Source organism: Saccopteryx leptura, chromosome 3, assembly GCF_036850995.1.
Source record: "Saccopteryx leptura isolate mSacLep1 chromosome 3, mSacLep1_pri_phased_curated, whole genome shotgun sequence".
Lineage (NCBI taxonomy): Eukaryota > Metazoa > Chordata > Mammalia > Chiroptera > Emballonuridae > Saccopteryx > Saccopteryx leptura.
Genome location: NC_089505.1, coordinates 336,309,948 through 336,334,645, shown reverse-complemented (window position 1 = coordinate 336,334,645; position 24,698 = coordinate 336,309,948). Strand labels below are relative to the sequence as shown.

Here is a 24,698-nt window from a genome sequence, read left to right as displayed (position 1 = left end):
GTCCCCAAAATTCATTTCTCAAGACTCTGTGGAAGAAACTTATTTCTACTGGCAACAATTTGGTTGTCTTGTATATCACATCTACAAAATTGAAAGCCCCAGCAGATGTTATACATTTTGGTTTCCATAGTCATATACATTTTTAAAAACTAAGAATATTTATGAAGCTATTTATTATTTCTGTTGGTTTTTTCCTTTATACTCATCTGGTATCATTATCCTTCACCCTGAAGAACTTCCTTCAGTATTTCTTGTAGAGAAGCGGTGCTGGTGACAAATTCTCATTTCCCTTAATCTACAGTGTCGTTATTTCACTTTGATTTCTGTGGGATATCTTCACTGGCTTGACAGTTCGTTTTTCTGTTAGCACTTTAAAGATACTGCTCCACTGTCTACTATCCTCTACAGTTTTAACCAGGAATCTGTATTCGTTCAAATTTCTGTAAACCTATATATAATGTCTTCTTGTAGCTGCTTTCAAGATGTCTAAAAGGTTTAACATTGTTTTTCAGTATTTTAATCACAATGTGTCCAAGCATGTTTTACTTTGACTTTATCGTCAACGATGAACATTCTTAGAAGTGGGTGAACTTCATGAATATGTAAAAGCCTATCTCTTTTTAAAGTTTGGGAATTTGAGAAGTTTTCTGCAATTATTTGTTCATTTTTTCCTGCCCTAATCCTTTTCCTTACTCCTGGAATTCCAATTACACATTAATAGAATATTTGCCTCATAGCCACTGAGGCTCTAATCTTTTTGTAAGTAGCTTTTTTCTTTGCTGTTTTTCAAATTCACTAATTTCTATACTCCATGCAAAAGTTCACTGATTTTTTTCTTCTGTCATATGAAGGCTACCTCTAAGCACATATGGTATATAGTTTTTCTCTTTCAGGTATTGCATTTTCTATTCGAAATTCTCTTTGACTCTTTTTATACTTTCCATTTCTCCATTGAAAATTCTTACCTTTATTCATTCAATATACTTTTCTTTATACTTCATGAAAAAAAAAGTGATAATAGCTGCCTTAAAGTTTTTTTTAATTCAATTATTTTTAAACCAATTGGATATGGTCATTTATGTTGTTAGTTTTGCTTCCCCCCCCTCCCCCCGCAGACTATATAGAAATAATTAGTGAGATGAATGGGGTGTTGTGGGATTCTTCTACCAGGCTAGAACTGGATCCCTCATGCTTTCCTTTTTAACAGCTTCTATGATAAAGGATGTAAAGGAGGTGAGTCTGTCTCTCTACAATCTGTTTGCTAGAGCTGCCATACAAAAGTATCGTCAACTGGGAGGCTTAAAACAACAAGAATTTGTTTCCTAGTTTTGGAAGTTAGAGTCCCTAATCAAGGAGCAGCAGACCATCCTCCCTCTGAGACTCTGAGCAGAACCCATTCCTTTATTTCCTTGCTTCTGGTGGTAACCAGCAGTCCAGCTGAATTAGTTTAATCTCTGCCTCCATTTCACATGGCACTCTTTCCACATGTCTTCACATTGCCTCTCCTCTGCGTGTGTCTACATCTAAATTACCCATTTTTATAAGGAAATCAGTCACATTGGATTAGTGCCTACCCTCATAACCTCATTTTAACTTGATTACCTCTGTAATGACCCTATTACCAGATAAGGTCACATACTGAAGTACTGTGGGTTAGGAATTCAACATATCTTTTAAAAGGGACACAATTCAACCCATAACAATTTCCCTTCCTCTTGGAAATGTTTTTAAGCTAATATCAGCAATAGCATTCAGGGAATAATCTATGAAAGGGTATGAAATTCCATAACTATCTTCTCCTATACCACTGTGGGTCATAAAAGAATGGCAATGCACTTTTATAATATATAGCATTGTCAATATATAGCAGGTGCAATGTTCTTAATGTTCTTAACATACACAAATAACTATAAAAATTAAACCAAACTATACAGTATCCAGTGCAGAGTAGGGCAAAAGTAAAAACAGGAGGATGACATCAGTAAGGAGGCTCTATAAAATATAGTAATAGCTGAACCCACTTTAAAAAACATACTTTAAAAACTAGCTTATAAGCATGAATAGTGGGATAAACAGATTTATCAATATTGACCTCTTAGATTCAATAATATTCTAAAAAGTATTTTAAAAATAAATTTTCAATTAGCATCCAACACTGATAAGCTATGTAAAAAATATAGTACAGTCTGCTTGAAGTCAAAAAACAAGAATTAAGTTCTATGCTATTAATAATTTGCACAAACATCAGTAATTCAAATTCATATTAAATTATAAAACTGGAGAATACAATGTTTGACCTACACCAACTAAAATGCTATGAGATTAACAAAATGCCTTATTAAAATAGTAAACAGTAATTTAAAAAATACATTACATGTTAAGTGTAATAATATGATAGAAAATTACATTTGATCACTTCAGTAGCCTCTACGCAGTTCATCACTGTTTAAAAACCTTACATCTGCAACTGATTTCATTCCATCCGCCAAAAGATGCATTTATGCTGCCACCATTACATTTTTAGAAGAGTTTAAATTACAAAACTTGAGAGAGCTTCAAAGCAACTTCTAATCTAACCATTCTGATCTTGATGTCCTTGTTAAAATAATTAGGACACTTAATAGAAAAGAAATCCTGCAACGAAATGGATAACAATTGTTCTTAAGTCATATTATTTTAAATTTCCTTTCATACATAAATCAAACATACCAACCTGGGGGTTCGAACATTTTATCTCAAGTAACTCGAGGTCAACATGGAGACAGACAACAAATGAATGTCTTGTATCAGGTGCCGTAGCCAGTAGTTTTTGAGATGTAACAGCTAGAGTAGAGGTACAACCCATAGGATCCACCAGGCAAAGTGTCACTTGTTTTCCAAAAAGAGTATATATGCTGAAATGATGCAAGCTGATAGTCCAAGGAAAAGCATCACCTGACAAATGGGACAAAAGAGGGTAGGGAGACACACATACAAAAATGTAGTTAATTATCACTTGATAGTAAGTTGTATATTGTATAAATCTGAATTATAAAACATTTAATATGGTATCATTAAAAGCGAAGATAGTATCCATTTAGTAATGTGCTAAACAATTTGCAGACTACATTAAGTTACTTCTAAAATTGTTGATATTTGTATTTATAACTTACAACTATATCAATAATTATTATACATACATTATAAAACATACAAAATAGAAACAAAGGAAATAAGATAAAAAATATAAATAGAAGATATAACTTCCTCTTCCTTTAACCCAGTGGTTGGCAAACCGCAGCTGGCTAGCCACATGCTCACTCAACTCCTGCGTGAATCGCGCGCCTCCCCCGTGCTGCGTATCCTGCGGCACGTCTCCCGCAGCCTGACAGACGGACACCCCAGCGCGCACCTATGTGCCTGCATGTGGTATTTTTGGTAGAGCCACACGCAAAGGGCCAAAGAGCCGCAGGTGGCTCGCGAGCCACGGTTTGCCGTTTGCCAACCACTGCTTTAACTGAATAGGTTGTATCGTGAAATTGCTAGGGATATATACACTATATCTAGACATCACAGAGAATGTTAAATCAGGAAAATGCAGTGATCTTTGCATGGATTGAAGGGGATCACAGATCTGGCTATGGAATGAGAGACGAAAGAATAAACAATCTCCTGTGGTCTGTTTGCCCACCTGCACCACAATCATGGGAGCGCACATTTAAAATACAGACTCCAGGCCTCGCTTCAGCCCAAGTTAATGAGAATAATTTGGTAGTAAGAACCACGAGACAGTCTGGTACCTTCCCTTGGTGATGCTCATATTTAATATGTTATTTTAAAGTAAAATATACTTCATCAAAAATATAAGCAGTTATAAGTAAAGTTCAGGATTAAGAGCAAAATTCCTTTTTTTCTTTTATACAATTTTCTTTTATTTGATTAATATATGTTTGTCAGATAAAACCATCTTTTTTATTGTGGCTATAGAAAAAATACTTGGTGAAATAATTTTCCAGTGTAATCAGATTAAAATATTTATAAACTCTTATTACTGTGATGCCAATTTGACAGAAAATGTTTCTTATAACTTGTATTTTTGACTTTGTGATTCCACTAGTAGCTATAATTATAGACTGCACACTATAGACTTTTTTAAGTAACTCAATTATTTTAAAACAAATAAAAATATTTACTTTCTAATTAAAAAGATACTCCTAACTCATTAAATATAACTTAGAAAATATATGAAAGCTAAGAATCAAAACCAGTCTTAATCTACCTTGCACTCTGTCTTTCCCCAAAATAAGCACTATTAACACTATTTTATTTTGGTGAAGTCCCCCCTTGACATTGTGTTGAACATGCCCACACAGAATTAGAACCAGAATCACACTGTACTTTTAGTTTTATGTTATTTTTCAGTGAAAAAAAAAGAAAAACGTGAATTACCAAGCAGGTTATACTATTAATGTATATATTAAAGAAAGCTAAATATGCATTTGTGTCATGAAAGGTGATACTCAATGAATGCTACAAGGCAGATTCTCAACATGCAAAATATCATGATCAAATATAGTTAGTAAAATTAAAATCAGTTTCTTTGAACTTGAGACTTGGATAATAAATCTGGCTACACAGTAGTCTACAATGTCTTAAATGGAAACACTGCAAACTGCATAAAAACAGGTGATCAGCACGGTGGTAAGCTGCCTGTGCTCAGACTGAAAATATTATGCCACCAGGAAAGAATGACACACTTTAAATCATCTGTGACTAATCATAAAATTATTTTAAACAATATACAAAGTTCTACTCTATTTACAAAATAAGGTCTTTGCCAAATTTGTCTTAAAATATTTTGGGATGATTTGAAGTTACACGTTATTTAAAACTGGTAGTGAGCTACATAGAGTTTTCAAATTTTATATTATCCAAGAAATGCTAAATGGTGGCTATGTTGGATGAAGAGCACATTTAAATTTGTTAAATTAAAAAGAAATCCCAAATGATGATATTGTCTCAGATACAAGACTCTGCTTCTACTTTGGAATGGGACCAATTGATAGAAATTGGGAATACCATATTGTAAGTCTTATAAGAATCTTTTAAATTAATGCTTTATGTTCATTTATTTAGCATGCAGGTGTCTTTGAAAAAGCACCCTCTACCTAGAACCAGGATGGCAAACCTTTTCATAAAACTGTTCACTTTTGCAGTTCTGGTCAACCTGGTCCCTCCCACCCACTAGTGGGCAGTCCCACTTTCATGGTGGGCCAATCGCAGTGCTGTTTGGTTGCTCCACTATGGCCCACCATGAAACATGGAATGCCCACTACTGGGCGGGAAGGCCAGGTTGACCAGCACTGCAAAAGTGGGTGGTTTTTATAAAAAGGTTCGCCTTCACGGACCTGGAAGATAAGGTCTTAACATGTAATGAAAAAATTTTCCACAATTAAATATTATGTAAAATGACTACCAAAACACAAGTCATGAATTGCACAAACATTCCATTAACACACACATACATCCATGTGCACAAAACAAAAACATTTAATCTATTTATAAGAAGGACAACATAATGTTCTAGAGACTCCCAAAAATATGTTCAGACATCCATGACAGGCCAAAACAATGTACTAATCTAAAACCTTCAAGATGAAGGTCTTTTTCTTTAATTGAAAAGTACTAATGCAATAACATGTATCTTTTAGAGAAATGACTGCTGGCATAATTAAGAAATTTTCAAACTGTCTAAAGAACAAGAAAAAATAAACACAAAGCAAGAAGACTGAGAATTCCATTTGTATAAAAATCTGTGAACCCTCGGGAAAATATCAATAAAATAATTGTCAAAATGATAACCTAACACAGATATAATTCAGATAAAATGTGAAAAAAATGAATATTACAGAGCTTTGGGACTAAATGAATAAAGAAAAAAATTTATAGAGATTATGTATCATGTGCTATAATGTGTCAACAATGGGTGATAGATTCACTAGATAATATTAAAGTACAACTGAGCAATTTTAGAAAAATAATATAGTATGAATTTCTTTACATTCTATCACGTTACTGATGCTGCAAAACAATAGAGGAGAGGACAAAGGAGATACCAAGTTTTTCATTGCTTTTGTAACCTTAGTCATTAAATATTTTAAGAAAGAAATAAAGCCTTCCTTTTCTCCCTAATTTTTTCCCTTATGTTCCACAATCCAGTAAGACTTGGGCAGGTTATTTCAAATATGAAAGAGTGTAATCAAGAATATTTTTCTATCTATTATGAGGGTTAATATTTTTGAGACTAGATACACTACACTTCACAAATATAAATGAGTCAAAATTGCTGATATTGTTTCCCCAAATTACTTAGCATTTAATTGACTTAATGACAGTTAAATAAAGAGTTCTTTAATTCTAAGTGATGTTAATTGCAAAATGGGTACCCTAAAGGAATAAAGGCATTAAAAATGATAAAAAGTGAAATCAACTTCCTAGCAGAAAACAGTTGAAAGGCCTAGAGGAGAGGAAAATAAAAATGAGCAACCCACTTTTACTTAATCTGTAATCAAAATTTTACATTTGGAACAAAATACTATTTTTTATTAGGTATTATGAAATGTATTACATAAATATATTATAAATATAATAATCATAGAAAAATAATGCACAACTGATTTCAAATTTGTGAAATGTTTTCTTTATATCAAGAAATACATATTTATTGCTAGAACTACTTTACACTCCTGAAACTTATTGCTTTAGTTATAATTTAATCATCAAAATTTCATTGCTGAATAAATAGAATACTGTTTTTTATAATTATTAAAAACTTAGGGCCCTGGTCAGCTAGCTCAGTGGTAGAGCGTTACCCTGGCGTGCAGGAGTCCTGGGTTCGATTCCCGGCCAGGGCACATGGAAGATGCATCCATCTGCTTCTCCACCCCTCCCCCTCTCCTTCCTCTCTGTCTCTCTCTTCCCCTCCGGCAGCCAAGGCTATGCTGGAGCAAAGCTGGCCCGGGCGCTGAGGATGGCTCCATGGCCTCTGCTTCAGGTGCTAGAATGGCTCTGGTTGCAACAGAGCAAAGCCCCAGATGGGCAGAGCATCGCCCCCTGGTGGGCATGCCGGGTGGATCCTGGTCAGGCACATGCAGGAGTCTGTCTGACTGCCTTCCCGTTTCCAACTTCAGAAAAAAATACAAAAAAACAAACAAACAAAAAACCTTAGGATTTCAATTATAAACAATACAAAAAATAGAACACTTACTGTTTTTAAAACTAGAAGGGACCTCAAAAAATAGAACTGTCCCCAGACAATTATGGTATTAATAGCCACTTTACAGTTTTGAAAGAGATGTCAAGATTATAACAATGCAGAACTTACTTAGGGTTATAATTGAAGTTCCTTAAAAACATAGTGCAGAGCATATAGCATGTACTCAATAAAAATTTGTTTTGTAAAGGAAGGGAGGGAGGGAGGGAGGAAGGAAGGGAAAGGGGGAAAGGGAGAAAGGAAGAAAGGAAGAAAAGGAAGGCGGGAACAAAGGAAGGAAAGAAGGGAGCAAGTAGAAAGTACAATGACTGAAACAAAAAATTTAGTAGAGAAGCTTAACAGCAGAGTCATGATAGAAAAATAAGAATATCAATGAACCCAAGGACAGATCAATAGAAATTATCAAAACTGAAAAAACAAAAAAAGTAAATACTGGACCTGGTCAGTTGGCTCAGTGGTATAGCGTTGGCCCAGCGTGTGGAAGTCCTGGGTATGATTCCCGGCCAGGGCACACAGGAGAAGCGCCCATCTGCTTCTCCACTCCTCCCCCTCTCCTTCCTCTCTGTCTCTCTCTTCCCCTCCCGCAGACAAGGCTCCATTGGAGCAAAGATAGCCCGGGCACTGAGGACAACAGCTCCATGGTCTCTGCCTCAGGTGCTAGAATGGCTCCAGTTGCAATGGAGCAATGCCCCAGACAGGCAGAGTATTGCTCCCTAGAGGGCATGCCAGGTGGATCCCAATCATGTGCATGCGGGAATCTGTCTCTCTGCATCCTGCTTCTCACTTCAGGGGGGAAAAATAAATAAATATATATATATATATATATATATATATATATATATATATATATATATATATATATATATATATTTCCAACAAAGAATTCTATATCCAGAAAAAATATATTCCAAATAGTAAGGTGAAATAAGACAATCTAAGATAAGTAAGGGCTGATCCTTTAAGCGGTACTAAAAACAAAATAACAACAGGAAGAAATGAAAAGTACTAAATATAATAAATATGTGGGTAAACATAAAAAGACTATAATTGTGTTATTTCTTATTTCTTAAGTACTTTAAAAGGCAGTTGATTATATACAGTAATAAATTCAGGGGTTGACAAAAGTAGGTTTACAGTTTTGAGAACATGAAGTAGTTTATTATTCTATTTTTCTTTTTGTGACAGAGACAGAGAAGCAAAGAGAGGGATAGATAGGCACAGACAGACAAAAAAGAAGAGAGATGAGAAGCATCAATTATTTGTTGTGGCACCTTAGTTGTTCATTGATTGCTTTCTCATATGTACCTTAACAGGGGGCTGGGGGACTACAGCAGATCGAGTGACCCCTTGCTCAAGCCAGTGACCTTGGATCAAGCTGGTGAGCTGTGCTCAAACCAGTTGAGCTCATGCTCAAGCCAGTGACACCAGGTTTCAAATCTGGGTCCTCTGCATCCCAGTCCAATGCTGTATCCACTGTGCTGCCTGGTCAGGCAGTTTATTCTTCTATAATTATTTAGTAATTATTGTATTATTTACATGCATTACAACTGTAAACCTAGGGACTGTCTGTCCCATCCCATGTATAACACTATATTGTTGGGTTATAACACACAGAAAGGTATTTATGTGTGAACAGATGAGGGTAAAGAATAAAACTGTGTTAGAACAAATTCTATAATTTACCAGAATTAAATTAGAATATATCTACATTAGTGTGATAAATTCAGATGCTTAACATAATAGAGATACCATTTAAAAATGTAATAGAAAATTCAAGAGAGGAAATGAAATAGCACACTTAAATATAACTTTAAAACAAAGGAGGTAATAAGAGAGAACAGAGAAACAAAAAACATGAGTGAACAAAATAAAAAATAACCAAAATAATTCAAATATGTCTAAACACCACATTGCCACATTTACGAATAAGAGATTGTCGCCTGACTAGGCAGTGGTGCAGTGTACAGTGTCTGCTCAGGAGGCAGAGGGTGCAGGTTCAAAACCTCAAGGGCTCTGGCTTGAGCATGGGCTCATCTGGCTTGAGCACGGACGGGCTCTTCAGTTTGAAAGCGGGGTCACTGGCTTGAGCATGGGATCACAAACATAACCCTATGGTCGCTGGCTGAAGCCAAAGGTCACTGACTTGAAGCTATAGTCACTTGCTTGAGCAAGGGGTCATTGACTTGCCTGGAGCTCCCCACCCCCATCAAGGCACATATGAGAAAGCAATCAATGAACAACTAAAGTGCTGCAGCGAATAATTGGTGCTTCTCGTCTCTCTTCCTTCCTATCTTTCTGTCCCTCTCTCTGTATCTCTTGCTTAAAAAAAAAAAAAAAAGGAGAGATTGTCAGGCTGCATAAAAAGTAAGGTCTAACTAAATACTACCTAAATGAGAAAGACTTTAATTCAAAATACAATTTTGATTAAGTAAAAGGATAAAAATATATAGCATAAAACTGTAACCATAAAAAGTTAAAGTACTAATACTAAATAACAGATAAAACAGACTTATGAATATAAGTATTATAAAAAAGGACAATTCATAGTGATATAGGATCAGGATTAATATTTTAGAAAGCATAACAATTATGTGTGCATATACATCTAAAAACAGAGCTTCAAAATATATGAAGCAAAAAATGACAGAACTTAAAAAAGAGAAAACTGAAAAATAGTACTTGAAAATTTCAATATTCTACTTTCAATAACTGATAGAATAACTAGACAGTAAGTCAGTTAGACTACAGAGGAGTTGAGCATCAATAGTAAATCAACCTAACTGACATACACACAATGTTACACTCAAATAGTGAAGAACACATTAAAGCACATATGTGACATTCTCATAAATAAACCACATGCGAGTCCATAAAGCAAGTCTTCTCTTAATTTTTTTTACTTATTGATAAGAGAGAGAGAGAGAGAGAGAGATATTGATTTCCTGTTCCACCCTCTTCATGTATTCATTGATTGACTTCTTCAGGCGCATCAACCAGGCATCCAACCTGCAACCCTGGCACGTTAGGACGATGCCTCAACCAACTGAGTTGCCATGGCAATACCATAAAGTAAAACTCAGTAAATTTAAAAGAATTCAAATGATAGAATTAGATTTTAAAACAGCAACAAAAAATATATATTTTCAAGTATTTAGAAGTTAAACAATGCACTTCTAAATAACCCAAGGGTCAGAAGTATAAAAAAATATTACAAAATATTTTCAAGTAAGTGAAAATTATAATAGTGAAACTTCTGGAATACAGTTAAACCAGTGCTTAAAGAGAAATTTATATCATTAAATTCCTGTATCATAACAATAATAAATTTCTCAATTCAATAACCTCAGTTTTGAAGGATTCCATTTTGGCTGCAGAGTAGGTGGAAGCTACACTCACCAGCTCCCAGCACAAAAGAGGATTTACAACTAAATTCTGGAACAATCAACCTGGATAACCACCTGAAGAGTAGCTGAACTGAAATATTAAAAGCAATAATTTACAACAGAAGCCTTACAGGGACTGTAAAGAAAGGCAAAGACACAGAAAAGGCTGGCTTCTACACACACGTGCTTCAGATGAGAAGCCTAAGGAATACCTCTGCTGCCAAACACCTCCACCCAGGAGCACGGGTCTCAACCACATGCAGGAACAACAGAGACGGGAAGAGGAGCCTATCTAGTATCTGGTGGTGAAAACCAGTGGGATTCAGTCTTGGGGATCAAGACACCACCTTTCCAGGTTTGAGCACACCAATTGCTATAGCGCCAGCCTGGAAGTGTACCGGCCAGTCCAAACACTGGCGACATGACCACTCTGCCACGCTCGGGTCCTGCAAAGAGGTCTGCTGGCAGCACCCAGAAAGGATATTTGGGGACTTTTTCTGGAGAAGCTCTTGGCAGAGACTTAGACAATGACTGAACTGTGCAATTTTGGAAAGAAAACGATTGTTCCCCACTTCAAGTGCACAGCCAGTGTCCCGCCCCAACCTGTTGAATCACTTGCCTGCCTTTCCACTCCCTGTGGCCCCACCCAGATCTCAGTAATACCCCATTGGCAGAGCTGGAACTTTTGGAGGGAGTCGCCTGCAGAGTTTTTGTCCAGGAGTCAGACGGGTGGGTACTGGGTTGTATGGCTCCCTCACGGGGGGCCACTCCTGTCTCCTCAGCGAGCTCAGCCTGTGCTATTCTCCCAATGGGCAACTCATTTAACCTTATTTTCTGGGAGATTGGACCTCATTCTACTGAGCTCAGTCCTGCAGGGAGATCAGAGAACTGCTCAGAGATGGGGCCTTTGGTACATGTCTCCCTCTGAAGCTTCTGCCTAGGAAGGGGAAAAGTATCCACTCCACTCCTTCAGGCTTATCACACCACTCCCAATGAGAGACTAAATCAGCCCTTCCCAGTGGCCCTGCCCTGCTGAGATCAGCTCCCTGATAAAAAGGGAGTGCTGCTTGGAGCTGGAACATTTGAGGTGTGTCTCCCCAGGAGGCAGTGGGGCAAAGTGCTTGGCACCCTCCTGTGGCCTTGGGTGGCATCACCCCCAACAGGAGATTTTTCACCTGTCCTCCCAAGAACAAATGGCTCCACCCTGCTGAGCATGCTTCTGCAGAGGGAATGGTTGGCTGAACCCAACCTGAACCAGTGGTGCTGTCAATCTGGGGGAGCTAGAGTGGGAGACTCTGGCAGAGACTGACCAGTAAGACTCTGGGGCCACCTTCCCCTCACTGAGTGTCTGACCATCTGGACCTCAAGTAGGGGATCTACTAGCCCTAACCTCTAGACCCTGGTCACCCCACCCTACTGAGCTTGTAAACTGTGTCTATGGGTTAGGCCAGCCTGAACCTATGCTACAGTCTTCCTTTGGAAGGCTCTGGAAGAAGACCAGGCAACTTCAGCAGGAGGCAAAGTAGCTGAAAGGCAGAGGCAGACCTCAGTGAGCCTCGGACCACTTACATATCTTCCTCCAGCTCTAAGCTGGAGGAAGCTGATCCTTTTATGCAGATTGGCCTCTCCCAGGTATAACCAGGTGAAGTACATGCAGCCATAAGTGGCAATAAACAGGGAATAGCTTGGCAGCTCAAGACAACCCAAGGCCAATTACACACAACGTCTGGCATTGACCTGTACCTGAACCTTGCCCGAGAAGACCCAGAAATAACACAGTCAGGGGTGGTCTTCAGACCACATCAGAGCTCAACCCAACTAGCAAATGGCAAACCCCAAGGGGTATTCTGTCAGATACCAGGCCCTGCTGTGAACAACTCTACCTCAAGGAGCAGCTCCAGCACAGAGACTTATACAAAGTGATTGAGTTTTATCCTTAGTCAGCCAGCCTGAAGAGTTAGCACCACTGACAAAACAGACAACATCATTCAAGACTCCACAACACCCAGAAGGTGCACATAACCCACAAGAAACATTTCCTGGAGCACCAAGCTCAGGCGATCCGGAAGACTGCGCCACAGGGCCCAACAAGATACCTGAATACTAAAATGATCATAACAAATTGGGGAGTCATAGAAGACCTACCAATACACTGAGACAAAATGGAAGACAAAGAAATATGGCCCAACTGAAAGAACAAGAGAAATCCGAAGAAAAAGAATGAAATGAAATGAAGTATCTAAGAAACCAGATGTAGTTTAAGACAATGGTTATAAAAATGCTCAAGGATCTCAGGGAAAGACTGGATGATCTCAGAGAGAACTTAACATGATAGTAAGCAATAAAAAGGACATAAAAACCATAAAAAAAGAACCAGTCAAAAATAAAGAATAAGATATCTGAAATAATACACTAGAAGAAATCAATTGCAGGTTAGATGAAGCCAAGGATTGAATCAGCAATTTAGAGTACAATCTTACAGTAAGCACACAAGCAGAGAGCAAAAAGAAAAGGGAATTAAGAAAAAAGAGAAAAGAAAAGTGAAAGGTACCTCTAGGAAACATCAGACATAACAACATGCATATCATAGGGGTACCAGAAAAAGAAGTAAGCAAGGGATAAAGAACCTGTTTTGTTTTGTTTTAAGATTTTATTTACTCATTTTAGACAGGGAGGGAGAGAGAGAGAGAGAGACAGACAGAAAGGCAGGGAGGGACAGGAAGCATCAACTCCCATATGTGCCTTGACCAGGCAAGCCCAGGGTTTCAAACTGGTGACCTGAGCATTCCAGGTCAATACTTTATCTACTGTGTCACCACAGGTCAGGCTAGAGAACCTGTTTGAAGAAATAATGGCTGAGAACTTCCCTAACCTGGTGAAGAAAAATGACATATAAGTTCAAGAAGCACAGAGTCCTAATCAAAATAAACTCAAACAGGCCCACACCAAGACACATCATAATTAAAATGGCAGAGCAGAGGGTAAATACAAAGATAGAATCTTTATTATTTTTATTGATTAATGTTCAAAAGGAGGGATAGAGAAAAAGAAACATCAACTTATTATTCCACTTATTTATGTATCATTGGTTAATTGTATGTTCCCTGAACAAGGATTGAACCCACAACCTTGGTGTATTGGGATGATGCTCTAATCAATTGAGCTACCCAGCCAGGTACAAGAGTACCTTAAAATAAGACAGAGAAAGTTATACGAGAGAAAGTTAATTACCTACAAAGGAGCTCCCAAAGGCTATCAGCTGATTTCTCAACAGAAACACTTCAGGCCAGAAGTGATTGGCAAGAAATATTCAAAGTGATGAAAAGCAATGACTTAGAACCAAGAGTACTCTATCCAGCAAGGATATCATTTAATATCAAATGTGAAATAAAGAGCTCCTCAGATTAAAAACAAGCAAACAACCATACCAAAAATAGCTTAAAAAGTTCATTACCACCAAATCAGTATTTTAAGAAATGTAGGCCCTGGCCGGTTGGTTCAGTGGTAGAGCGTCGGCCTGGCATGCAGAAGTCCCGGGTTCGATTCCCGGCCAGGGCACATAGGAGAGGCGCCCGTCTGCTTCTCCACCCCTCCCCCTCTCCTTCCTCTCTGTCTCTCTCTTCCCCTCCCGCAGACAAGGCTCTATTGGAGCAAAGATGGCCCCAGGTGCTGGGGATGGCTCCTTGGCCTCTGCCCCAGGTGCTAGAGTGGCTCTGGTCGCAACAGAGCGATGCCCCGGAGGGGCAGAGCATCGCCCCCTGGTGGGCATGCCGGGTGGATCCCGGTCGAGCGCATGCGGGAGTCTGTCTGACTGTCTCTCCCAGTTTCCAGCTTCAGAAAAATACAAAAAAAAAAAAGAAAGAAATGTAAGTGGGTCTCCTATAAGAAGGAATAAAAAAATAGAGGAACATAGGTATAAAGAATAAAATGGCAATAAAAAAGTACTTATTAATAATAACCTTAAACATAAATGGATTAGCATGACTGGTGGTGGTGCAGTGGATAGAGCATTTAACCCGGGACACTGAGGTTTGAGGATCAAAACTTGAGGACACCAGTTTGAAATTGGGCTCATCCAGTTTGAGCGCAGGCTCACCACCTTGAATGGAGGGTCACTGACTTGAACGTGGGATCATCAACATGATCCCATTGTTGCTGACTTGAGCCCAAAGGTCACTAGTTTGAGAAAGGGGTCACTGACTCGGTTGGAGCCCCCTGGTCAATGCACATATAAGAAGCAATCAATATACAACTAAAGTGCCACAATTATGAGTTGATGCTTCTCATCTTTCTCCCTTCCCCTATCATTCTCTTGGGAAAAAATATATGGATTAAATGCTCCAAATAAAAACATAGGGTGGCTAATGGGATAAGAAAACACGGCCCATCTGTAGGTTGTCTATAAGAGACCCACATCAGAACAAAAGATACATACAAACTAAAAGTGAGGGGATGGAAAATAATATTCCATGCAAATTGAATTGAGGGGGAAAAGCTGGGGCTGCAACACTTACATCTGACAAAACAGAATTAAAAACAAAAGCCATAACAAGAGACAATGTAGGTCACTACATAATACTAAAGAGATCCATCCAACAAGAGGCTATAATCCTTGTGAACGTATATGCACACAACACAGAAGCACCAAAATATATAAAGAAAATATTGGTATACATTAACATTGAGATCAACAACAATACAGTTATAGCAGGGGATTTTAAAACCCCACTGACATCAATGGATAGATCACCCAGACATAAAATCAACAAGGTTTCAGCAACCTTAGACAACAAATTGAATTAGATGGATTTTATTAATACTTACAGGTTATTTCATGCCAAAGGTAATATACATTCTTTCCTATGCACATGGAACATTCTCAAAGACAAACTACATGTTAGGACACAAAATAAGAATTAATAAATTCAAAAAGATGGAAACCATATCAAGCATCTCCTCTGACCACAATGGCATGAAACTAGAAATCAATAAGAATAAAACATGAAAAACATTAAAACACACGGAGGCTAAAATAACATGTTATTAAATGATGAGTAGGTTAATGAAATCAAGGAAGAAATCAAAAGTTACCTAAAAACAAATGAAAATAAACACAAAAACAACAAAAAGTTATGGAACAAAGTGAAAGCAATACTAAAAGGGAATTTCAAAGCATTATATGACTACCTCAAGAAGCAAGAATAATCTCAAATAAATAATACAACTCAACGCCTATAAGAACTAAAAAAAATGAAGAATAAACAAAAACCTAAGAGGAGAGAAACAATAAAGATCAGAGCAGAAACAAATGATGCGCGCGCGCGTGTGTGTATTTTAAAAAAATCTTGCCTGACCAGGCGGTGGCACAGTGGATAGAGCGTCGGACTGGGATGCGGAGGACTCAGGTTCGAGACCCCGAGGTCGCCAGCTTGAGCGCAGGCTCATCTGGTTTGAGGAAAGCTCATCATCTTGGACCCAAGGTCGCTGGCTCGAGCAAGGAGTTACTCGGTCTGCTGTAGCCCCACGGTCAAGGCACATATGAGAAAGCAATCAATGAACAACTAAGGTGTCGCAACGAAAAACTAATGATTGATGCTTCTTATTTCTCTCCGGTCCTGTCTGTCTGTCCCTAACTATCCCTCTCTCTGACTCTCTCTTTATGTCTCTGTAAAAATAAACAAAAACCCCCCCCAAAAAAACCTGATTCTTTGAGGAAAGATAAACAAGATCAACAAACACTTAACCAGACTCATCAAGAAAAAAAGAGGACACAAAAAAAATAAAATCAGAAATGAAAGAGCAGCAACAACTGACACCAAAGGAATATAAAGCATAGTAAGAAAATATTATGAAAAACTATATGCCAACAAAGTGGACAATCTGCATGAAATGGATAAAATTCCTAGAAACATAAAATCTTCAAAATGTGAATCAGGAAGAATCAGAACCAATCACAACTAATAAAAATCAGACCAATTACAACTAATAAAAATCAAAGCATTAATCAAAAAATTCCCAGTAATAAAAAGTTCTGGACCGAATAGTTTCACAAAAGAATTTTACCAAACATTCAAAGAAAAATTAACACCCTTCTTTCTCAAAATATTCTAAAAAATTCAAGAGGAAGGAAAACTTCCAAGGTATTTTTATGAGACCAGCATTATCTTAATTCCAAAACCAAAGATTCTATAAAGACAGAAAACTATATGATGAACATAGATGCTAAAAGTTCAACCACATATAAACAAACCATACTCAGAAATAAATTTTAAAAAATCATACATCTTGATCAAGTTGGATTTATTCCAAGGATATAGGTTGGTACAATATTCACAGATCAATAAATGTGATATATCAATAAGCAAAATTAAGGATAAAAATCACATGCTTGTATTAATATATGCAGAAAAAGCATTTGATAAAATCCAGCACCCATTTATGTTAAAAAAAATCTGAGGAAAGTGGGAATTAGAGGTATGATAACTCAACATAATAAAGGTCATATGCAACAAACCCACAGCCAACATCATACTCAATAAGCAAGCAGGGATGCTTTCCCTTAATCAGAAAAAGGCAGGGATGTCTGCAGTCACCATTCTGAAGTACTGGAAGAACTAGCCACAGCAATCAGAAAAGAAGAAATAATAAAAGGCATCCAAATTGGAAAGGTGGAAGTAAAATTGTCATTATTTGCAGATGACATGATATTGTGTATAGAAAACCATAAAGACTTCACCCAAAAACTACAAAACCTAGTAAATTTGGCAAAGTATCTGGAGACAAAATTAATATTCATAAATCAATGAGATTTTTATATACCAATAATGAACTATAGGAAAGAAATATTAAGAAAATAATCGCATTTACTATTGCAGGAAAAAAAAAGTATATACCTAGGAATAAATACAACCAAGGAGGTAAAAGACTTGTACACAGAAAATTACAGGACAAAAAAATACAAATAAGTAGAATTATACACTGTGTTTATAGATAGGAAAAATAAACATTAAAATTACCATACTACCCAAAACAATGTACTGATTTATTGTAATTCCAATTGAGATACAAACAGTGTATCGCACAGTTCTAAAAAATGCATTCCAAAAATTTATATGGAACCACAAAAAATCCCAAACAGCTTCAGCAATCTTGAAAAAGAATGAAGTTGGAAGTATCATACTACCCAATATTAAACTATAATACACAACCATAATAATCAAAAAAAGGCATGGTATTAGCACAAAACAGGTGTATCAATGAATGGAACAGGACAGAGCACCGAGAAATAAACCCATGCCTTTATAGTCCATTAATATTTGAGAATGGAGGCAAGAACATGTAATGTGGTAAAGAAAATCTCTTCAATAAATGGTACTGGGAAAATTGGACAAATAAATGTAAACAAATGAAACTACATCACCACTTACACCATTCACAATATAAACTCAAAACAGATTAAAAACTTAAATGTAAATTGAGAATCCATAAAAATCCTAGAAGAAAACATAGGCAGTACTCTCTGATATCTCTCATAGCAATATTTTTGCCAATATATCTCTTTGGACAAGGGAAACAAAAGGTAAAATAAACAAATTGGACTATATCAAACAAAAAACTTTTGCCCAGCAAAAGACACAATTAACAAAATAAAAAGACAACCTACTCAATAGAATATATTTGCTGATATGTCTGATACGGAGTTAATATCCAAACTTTATAAAGAACTTACAAACTCAACACCAGGAAGGTAAATAATCAAATTTTAAAAATGGGCAAAAAAACTGAATAGACATTTCTCAAAAAGGACATATAGATGGACAATAGGCATATGAAAAAATGCTCAATGTCACTAATAACCATAGAGATGCAAATTAAAATCACAATGAGATACCACCTTACACCTGTTAGAATAGCTCTCCTTAACAAATCAACAAACAAGAGCTGGCAAGGGTGTGGAGAAAAGGGAACCCTCCTGCACTGCTGGTGGGAATGCAGACTGGTGCAGCCACTGTGGAAAACAGTATGGAGATTACTCAAAAAATTTAAAAGAGAACTGCCTTATGATCCAGCCATTCCACTCTGGGAACATATCCAAAAAACCCAAAACACTAATTCAAAAGAATATATGCACCCCTATGTTCACTACAGTGTTATTTACAATAGCCAAGATCTGGAAATAGCTAAATTGCCCATCAGTAGATAAGAGAATAAAAAAGCTGTGGTGCACAGTGGAATACTATTCAGATGTAAAAAGAAGAAAGGGAGAGAGGGAGGGGAGGGAGGGGAGGGGAGGGAGGTTGGGAGGGAAGGAAGGAAAAGAGGGAAGGGAGGGTGGAAACAAAGGACACCTTACCTTTTGCAACAGCATGGATGGAACTGGAGATTATTACGCTAAGTAAAATAAGCCAAGTACAGAAAGACAAATACCATATGATCTCATTTATATGTGAAATCTAGTGAAGAAAATAACTGTCAAACAAAACAGAAACAAAGGCATGGATACATGTAACAAACTCACAGCAGTCACAGTGGAGAGTGGTTAGAGGGCTGGATAAAAGAAAGTGAAGGGATTTAGCAAAGAAATACACACACATACACACACACAGAGAGAGAGAGAGACAAGAGTGTGGTAATAGCCAGAGGGAAAAGGGTTGGGGGCTAGGTGGAGGTGGGCAAAGCAGGGAATGGGGACAGAAAAAACTTTGCTTTGGGCGATGGGTGCACCATGCAGTGTGCAGATGTTTTATTGAGTCGTACACTTGACACCTGTATGGTTTTAAGAACCAATGTCACCCTGATAAATTCAATAAAAATATAATATATTCTCAGTTTTCACCCTTAAAAAACTAGAAAATGCCTGACCAGGCAGTGGCGCAGTGGATAGAGCGTCAGACTGGGAGGCAGAGAACCCAGGTTCGAGACCCTGGGGTCGCCAACTTGAGCGCGGGCTCATCTGGTTTGAGTGAAAGCCCACCAGCTTGAATCCAAGGTCGCTGGCTCCAGAAGGGGTTACTCGGTCTGCTGAAGGCCCATGGTCAAGGCACATATGAGAGGGCAATCAATGGACAACTAAGGTGTTGCAACACGCAACGAAAAACTAACGATTGATGCTTCTCATCTCTCTCCGTTCCTGTCTGTCTGTCCCTGTCTATCCCTCTCTCTGACTCACTCTCTGTGTCTGTAAAATAAAAAAATTTAAAAAAAATTTTAAAAAAAAACTAGAAAAAAGAAGATGAAACCAAAACAAAGCATGTAGAAAAAGGAAACAAGAAAGATTAGAATAAGATTTAATGGAACAGAAGAAAGAGGAAAGAACCTACACCAAAATCAGAAATAAAAGAAATATTACTTCAACACTGAAAGAAATGAAAAAGGATTTAGATGCAGTATTATGAACAATTCTACATGTCCCAATAAATTAGACATCTTAGATAAATTTAAAGACAACTTTAAATTTTTAAAATGGCAAATTACTTGAAGAAATATTGTTTAAGCGTGCAAACTAGCAAGTGGAAAATGAGTATGTTCTAAAGATCTAATGCACAGCAGTGATCGCAGCCAACAATAGTGGATTACATATATAGTTCACAGTTGCTAAGAGAGAAATAGTAATTATGTGACTTGATACAACTGTTAGCTATTGCTACAGTGGTAATCATATTGTGATATAAAAATATAACTTAGTTACACAATGTTATATGTCAATTATAACTCAATAAAAAACAAATTTCCTTTAATGAGAACATGTTATTCTAGTGTGTGTATGTGTGTGTGTGTGTGTGTGTGTGTGTGTGTGTGTGTGTGTGTGTATATATATATATTTTTTTTTTTTGTAGTTTTCTGAAGCTGGAAACAGGGAGAGACAGTCAGACTCCCGCATGCGCCCGACCGGGATCCACCCGGCATGCCCACCAGGGGGCGATGCTCTACCCACCAGGGGACGATGCTCTGTCCCTCCTGGGCATCGCTCTGTCGCGACCAGAGCCACTCCAGCGCCTGGGGCAGAGGCCAAGGAGCCATCCCCAGCGCTCGGGCCATATTTGCTCCAATGGAGCCTCGGCTGCAGGAGGGGAAGAGAGAGACAGAGAGGAAGGAGAGGGGGAAGGGTGGAGAAGCAGATGGGCGCTTCTCCTGTGTGCCCTGGCCGGGAATCAAACCCGGGACTTCTGCACGCCAGGCCGACGCTCCACCACTAAGCCAACCGGCCAGGGCCTCTAGTATATTTTTAAAAATACATTTTTAAGATCTTAATACAGACTGACTACGTGGTGGCGCAGTGGATAGAGCTTGGACTTGGGATGCTGAGGACCTAGCTTCGAAACTACAAGGTCGCCGGCTTGAGCGTGGATCATAGACATGACCCTATGGTCACTGGCTTGGGCCCAAATGTTGCTGGCTTGAGAAAGCGGTCATTGGCTTGGCTGGAACTCCCCGGTCAAAGCACATATGAGAACTGATGCTTCTCATCTCTCTCCCTTTCTGACTGTCTGTCCCTAGTTCTCTCATTCTCTCTCTCTCTCAAAAAAAAATCTTAAGACAATATAAATTACATAGTTTATATTAAAAAAGTGATCAGCAAGAACTGACAGCATATTAGGTCTATCATATTATTGTTGTTTTTTGTTTTAAAATTAAGTGTAGGTGGGGTAGAAAATGCAAAATTGATTAACAGGAAATAAATAAAAGGTTTCTTTTCCAGTCTTTAAAAGTCACAGAATCCATAGTTAAACAAATGAAGGAACAGGCTGAATGTGCATTACTTAAAACAGAGTAACATCTATAACAATGCAACTACATTAACTACATTTAGGCAATTCAACAGTTTAATTTCATTTGTTTTATATATAAGGTCTACCGGAAAGTTCTGTCCGTTTTTGGAATAAAACAAAATACAAATTTTTCTTACCATCAATAAACTTTATTAAATGATATAATTGCCATTATTATTAATGATTTCTTGCCAGCATGAGGGCAATTTGTATTTCCCATTTTTGAAAAATGTTTTATCTTTTGATGCAAAATATTGAACCAGTGCTTGTTTGATATCTTCTTCATTTTTGAATTTTTTGCCTTTCAAAAAATTTTGTAAGGGCCCCGGCCGGTTGGCTCAGTGGTAGAGCATTGGCCTGGTGTGCAGGAGTCCCGGGTTCGATTCTCGGCCAGGGCACACAGGAGAAGCACCCATCTGCTTCTCCACCCCTCCCCCTCTCCTTCCTGTCTGTCTCTCTCTTCCCCTTCCGCAGCCAAAGCTCCATTGGAGCAAAGTTGGCCCGGGCGCTGAGGATGGCTCTATGTGGCCTCTGCCTCAGGCGCTAGAATGGCTCTGGTTGCAACAGAGCAATGCCCCAGATGGGCAGAGCATCGCCCCCTGGTGGGAATGCCGGGTGGATCCCGGTTGGGTGCATGCGAGAGTCTGTCTGACTGCCTCCCATTTCCAACTTCAGAAAAATACAAAAAAAAAAAAAATTTGTAAGGACAAAAACAAGTGATAGTCAAGGGTGCTAAGTCCAGGGAACATGGTGGATGCGACAGAATTTCCCAGCCTAGTTCTGCAATTTTTGACGAGTCCCCAAAATACAATGGCGTAAATTAACTTTATCAGTAGCCATGGGTACACTATCACTTCACACATAAGACTAATGTGAATCAACTTTGTTTTAGTTAATTTGCTACGTCAGTATGTATACATTAAGTGATAAAAATAGAGAAGCACACATGCGCCAAATAAACGTGCTTAGGTGTCGAAACTTGTTGTGATAGAAACGGACAGAACTTTCCAGTACACCATATATATATATATATATATATATATATATATATATATATATATATGATGGTTTTTCAAGAGATTTATTTGAAAAGCAACTACATCGAGAACAAATCTGAAGCTCTTTTCTGAGCTCCCTCTTTCCCTAAGGAATCTCATTTATACATGGTTTAAGGATTAAAGTCAAAGATACTCAGTAAAACTGGAAATAAATTATTTAAATAGTACATCACCAGCTTTCAGAATAAGTAGAAAACATAATTATCAAACTATGATATTTTTAAAAATCTAAAATGGAACAATACATATAAACCACTAATGTGAACAAGAATTACATGAAAAAATAGCCCTCATGTTTTTCATAGGTGCTCAACAATTTTCACATCAGTTTCTATTAAAATTCACTAAATCCAACAACAGCAAAGTTTTAATTTATAAATGATCTCAATATTCCATTTCTGTCAAAATATTTTATTAAAGTTGCAGGCAAATCTTTCAAAGAAGAAAAAACAAACCTCTTCTAGGCACAGTGTAGAAATCCATCTGCTCAGAAGTGTGAGTTAGATGTAGCAAATTACATCTGCAAGCCTTACTGAAAATGCTCCCTAATGAAACTCAAGATGTTGATTTTGACCCAAACACTCTACACAGATTGAATCTGGCTATACTAGAGTATATTAGAGATAATCTCTCCCTTCCCATGGCAATTGAAATCAGATGACACATTTCAACACAGAGTTTCCAATTTTGAACTTTAGAAGTCCAAGTTCAGTATAGAAATGAGCTTCAAATCTGAGAATCCATCTTATTTATCCTACTGACCACCTTTGTAATGGTGGGTTATATTTTTCAAATCATAACAACTAGGAAATCTTTTCCATTGTAGAGGCTGACCTTTTAATTTTATTTTTCTGCTATAATAACCGAAAGAGTTGCTGAATATGCTTTTTACTGAATAGCATACTCTACAATTATTTAGCAAACTCCTATTTTATGGCATGCATTGTGATAGATGATAGGAAAATAACAGTGACCAGAAGAGATATATTTCCTGTCCTTTCCACCCTACTAGGGGATGCAGATGGTGAACAAAAATTATTGGGATAAGGGTGGTAAAAGTGATGAACCAGGTACAATGAGAGCAGAGAATGGAGGGACTTGTCAAGTGAAATACCCTGAAACCTGAAGGGTAAGAAGAGGAAGGAAGCCTGGAGAAAGGATCAAGGAGGACGGCACATTTGTAACATATGCTACACATATCCTGTGATAGGACAGAGCTGTGCATGTTGAAAGGACACAGAAAAGGCTAACAGAAGGTGGTGGGTGGGCCAATGCTAGCAGCGAGTTGCAGAAAGTAAGGGTGGAGAGGCGGGCAGAGCCCCCTCATACAGGATCTTGTTAGTCATGTTGGGAATTTTATTGAATAAATTTACCCAAACACTGATGTGAAGCCATGGAAGAATTTCAGGCAAAAATTACCGAAATATACTGCAGGGGTAGTCAAACATTTTATAAAAACCGCCCACTTTTGCAGTGCTGGTCAACCTAGACCTATCGCCCAATAGTGGGTGTTCCAGCTTTCATGGTGGTCCAATCACAGCGCCATTTGGTTGCTCTGCTACAACCCGTCATGAAAGCTGAAACGCCCACTAGTGGGCAGTAGGGACTAGGTTGACCAGCACTGCAAAAGTGGGCGGTTTTTATAAAAAGTTTGACTACCCCTGAAGGATAAGGTATTTGAATTTCCTTTGGTCTGGAGATCAAAATAGGCCAGAGAAGAGTCAGGAAGAAAAACCTCTTATAGCAAAGTTGCTAAAAAATTCTAAAGTACAAAAGCACCTAAGAAAGACTGTTGGTCAAATAAGTTTGTAAAATATGATTTTTATGTTTGCTCGCTTATAGTTTGCATTGGGGGCTGGGCAGTGCCAGGTATGTAATCTGTGAAATTGCAAGTAACTTTCCTGGTTGGGAAGGGCCATAGTTTTTCTAATGTTTGTTGGAGCAGAGGTTTTGGGGCCAGAAAGTTTTGAAAAGAGAGAAGGAGGAAAAAGAAAGAAGCCATGTTTGCAGAGTGAGAGCAGAGAGAATGTAGAGTGCTGAAGAAGAAGTGATGTTGACAGAGAAGGGAGAAGGTGTGCAGATGGGGAGCCAGAGGTGAGGGGCTTTTGCGAGATCTGCTGACTGGCGGGGCCTTTGATTCTAGGAAGAACTGTAGAAGATTTTCCTGGTTGTAGAACTGGATAATGTGTCAGGGCTTTGTGAGCTCTGAATGAAGAGGGAAATGTTCTCCCTGTGT

At 37.9% G+C, this 24,698-nt stretch overlaps 1 protein-coding gene across 4 annotated transcripts in view; it reads right to left on the bottom strand.

Annotated features, from left to right (window-relative positions):
* The window catches only part of VPS13B (vacuolar protein sorting 13 homolog B), an 887,459-nt gene that overhangs the window by 433,339 nt on the left and 429,422 nt on the right, over window positions 1-24,698 (bottom strand). For all 4 annotated transcript variants that reach the window (XM_066379210.1, XM_066379212.1, XM_066379209.1 and 1 more), the window contains exon 24: window positions 2,714-2,934. In XM_066379210.1, coding sequence (XP_066235307.1) covers window positions 2,714-2,934 — 221 coding nt within the window. The remainder of the gene's footprint in view (window positions 1-2,713; window positions 2,935-24,698) is intronic.